At 41.6% G+C, this 2,477-nt stretch overlaps 1 protein-coding gene across 1 annotated transcript in view; it reads right to left on the minus strand.

Moving 5' to 3' along the window:
• Window positions 1–2,477, minus strand: part of KIAA1109 (KIAA1109 ortholog) — a 217,015-nt gene that overhangs the window by 116,619 nt on the left and 97,919 nt on the right. Inside the window, 2 exon segments of the mRNA XM_015412031.1 lie at window positions 439–566; window positions 776–919. Of these exon segments, the coding sequence (XP_015267517.1) occupies window positions 439–566; window positions 776–919 (272 nt within the window).

Here is a 2,477-nt window from a genome sequence, read left to right on the forward strand (position 1 = left end):
GTTTGAATTGACAGTTAATCCTTTTAATGAATTGTCCCAGTGGATGAATGTACTTTGATTTTGATATTATCTGAATTATTCTTGTTTTTCTAATTAATTGATGGGATTGCTTATAATTATAGGTTATTCTTAGTTATCATTATTAGTTATTTCCAAAAAATACAAATAGTGTACAGTCTATAATAATTATAGACTGGTTGGCCACTGTGTGGAACAGGGTGCTAGAGTAGATGGACCACTAGTCTGATCCAGCAGGGATCTTATATTCTTATGTTATCTGGGCTGATTTGTTTTTACCAACTATTTCCTTTTTTCTATCTCCACCCAAACCTTAATTTCTGATTCAGAAAGTTGCTATCAATGAAAAGCTTCTTAAGAACTTTATTAATCTGTGCTATTTAGTGTAACAGTATTAATTACCGGAAGACACAGCCTTACCTGTTCATACGAACACGTGTAGCAATCCTATCAAAGCACAAAGCCACTAAGGAAACATGGGTAATGCTTTTTCCTGTAGCGTTGCCTGATGATTCTTCCACTGATGCTTGCAGTAAACACAAATTCACCTATAAAAAGTGGCCCAAAGATCAATAAAATCTTAATTCATATTTTAAGAAGTTACAAAAAAAAAGACTTCCATCCCATCCCATAGAAACCCAAAATTTCTCAATAACTTTACTTTAAAAAAGCAATTAAATTCATATAACCACACACATTTCTAAAACATGTAGTTACTATAAAGCCTGCAAGGCTAATCACTCAGACTGGTTATTACCTTGGGGAGCGTAACATTAGCTTGAAGTCCTTTAATAGTCACATTATCTTGCTTGAGAGAAAGATTTGTCTGTGTTTTTGCTTGAGTAGTTCCTGTGGCAGGGGTCTCTATTTTTGATCCTCTAACATCCTGCTTGGAGGATAACTTTAAAAAGGCAGGGGGAGAGCATGTCAGTTTGTATTCAATGTATGTTCAAATGCTGTATTTAATGACCAAATATTTTATTCATACGCATTCAAATTAAGAACATAAGAAAAACCCTCCTAGATCAGATGAGTGGTCCATCCTGCCTCACACAGTGACCAACCAGTTCCTCTGGAGGGCCAACAACAGGGCATGGAGGCTGAGACCTTCCCTTGATGTTGCCTCCTGGCTCTGGGATTCAGAAGTTTAGTGCCTCTGAATGTGGATGTTCCCCTCAATCCCACGGTTAGTAGCCACTGACAGACCTATCCTCCATGAATCTATCTAATCCCCTTTTAAAGCCGTTCATTCCTGTGGCCATCACTCCAACCTCTGGCAGTGAATTTCACATTTTAATCACATTTGTCAGTAAATATATGATAATACGATAAGAACATAAGAGAAGCCAATGTTGGATCAGGCCAATGGCCCATCCAGTTCAACACTCTGTCATACAGTGGCCAAAAATACTAGGTGCCATCGGGAGGTCCAGCAGTGGGGTCAGGACACTAGAAGCCCTCCCACTGCTGCCCCCCCCAGCACCAAGAATACAGTGCATCACTTGCCCCAGCCTGAGAGTTCCTATCTATACCGTGTGGTATAGCCTCCGCTTCATACCAGTACCAGATTCAGAGCTCCAACCACAGACTTACCAAAGAGATATTTGAGGCAAAGGCTTAGCTTTTAGATAACATTTGCTCTTGGGTTGCAGGTGACAGGGCAGGGGAGAGGTCTTCCCCATTCCTAAATCACTAGGAGTGCGCATATGTTTATCTTTTGGAATGGATGCAATACCAGGCTAGAAGAGGGTCAGGGCGAGACCTTCATATTTGTGCCACTCCCAGTCTCAGGGAAAAGCTTCCCTCCTTGTCTCAGTCCATACATAATGCTGGGAGAGGGATGGAAAAAAGAAGAGAGGGCACCTAGAAATTTGAACAGCAACACCAAGCTTGGCGATGAACCCCACTGAGCCCCTGTAGACTGATGACCAGACATGGCCAGTTTTGGCAGGCCTAAAGGAGCTGCTCTTCCTGGCATTGTGTGCAAGGCCACCCTAGCTGTGATCAAGAGAATCTATTCCAAAGATCAAGATTGCAAAATTTTGGAACAACCCAAGAATATTCATTCCGAAGGGAAACTTGATAGCCACAAAGCACCAGAATTTGGCTTTAGAAACAATAAATTCCAGGGGTAACGGTGCCAAGAAATACAGAAAATGAAAGCTGAACCTTAAAAAACGAACAAGAACAACAACAACAAAACCCAGAAAATGAGGTCCAAGGAGAAGCTGTGGAGCCATCTTCTGTGAAACACCCCCTTTTTCTTCTCTGCTTTCCCCATTGTTCTGAGGAAACCAACTTTCTTGTGTCAACTGTCCCTGTTCCAGGCATACCTCACCCTGTACACCGCAGAAAGAAAAGGTGAGCCTGCCAGGATACTTCAGGCACCGGAGAAAGTCAAGTTAGAGAAGATCCCTCATAATTACACACCAAGACCTAAGTGAAAGGAAACTCAGCAG

This window comes from Gekko japonicus, unplaced genomic scaffold (genome assembly GCF_001447785.1).
Source record: "Gekko japonicus isolate JY-2015 unplaced genomic scaffold, Gekko_japonicus_V1.1 scaffold1048, whole genome shotgun sequence".
Taxonomy (NCBI): Eukaryota; Metazoa; Chordata; class Lepidosauria; order Squamata; family Gekkonidae; genus Gekko; species Gekko japonicus.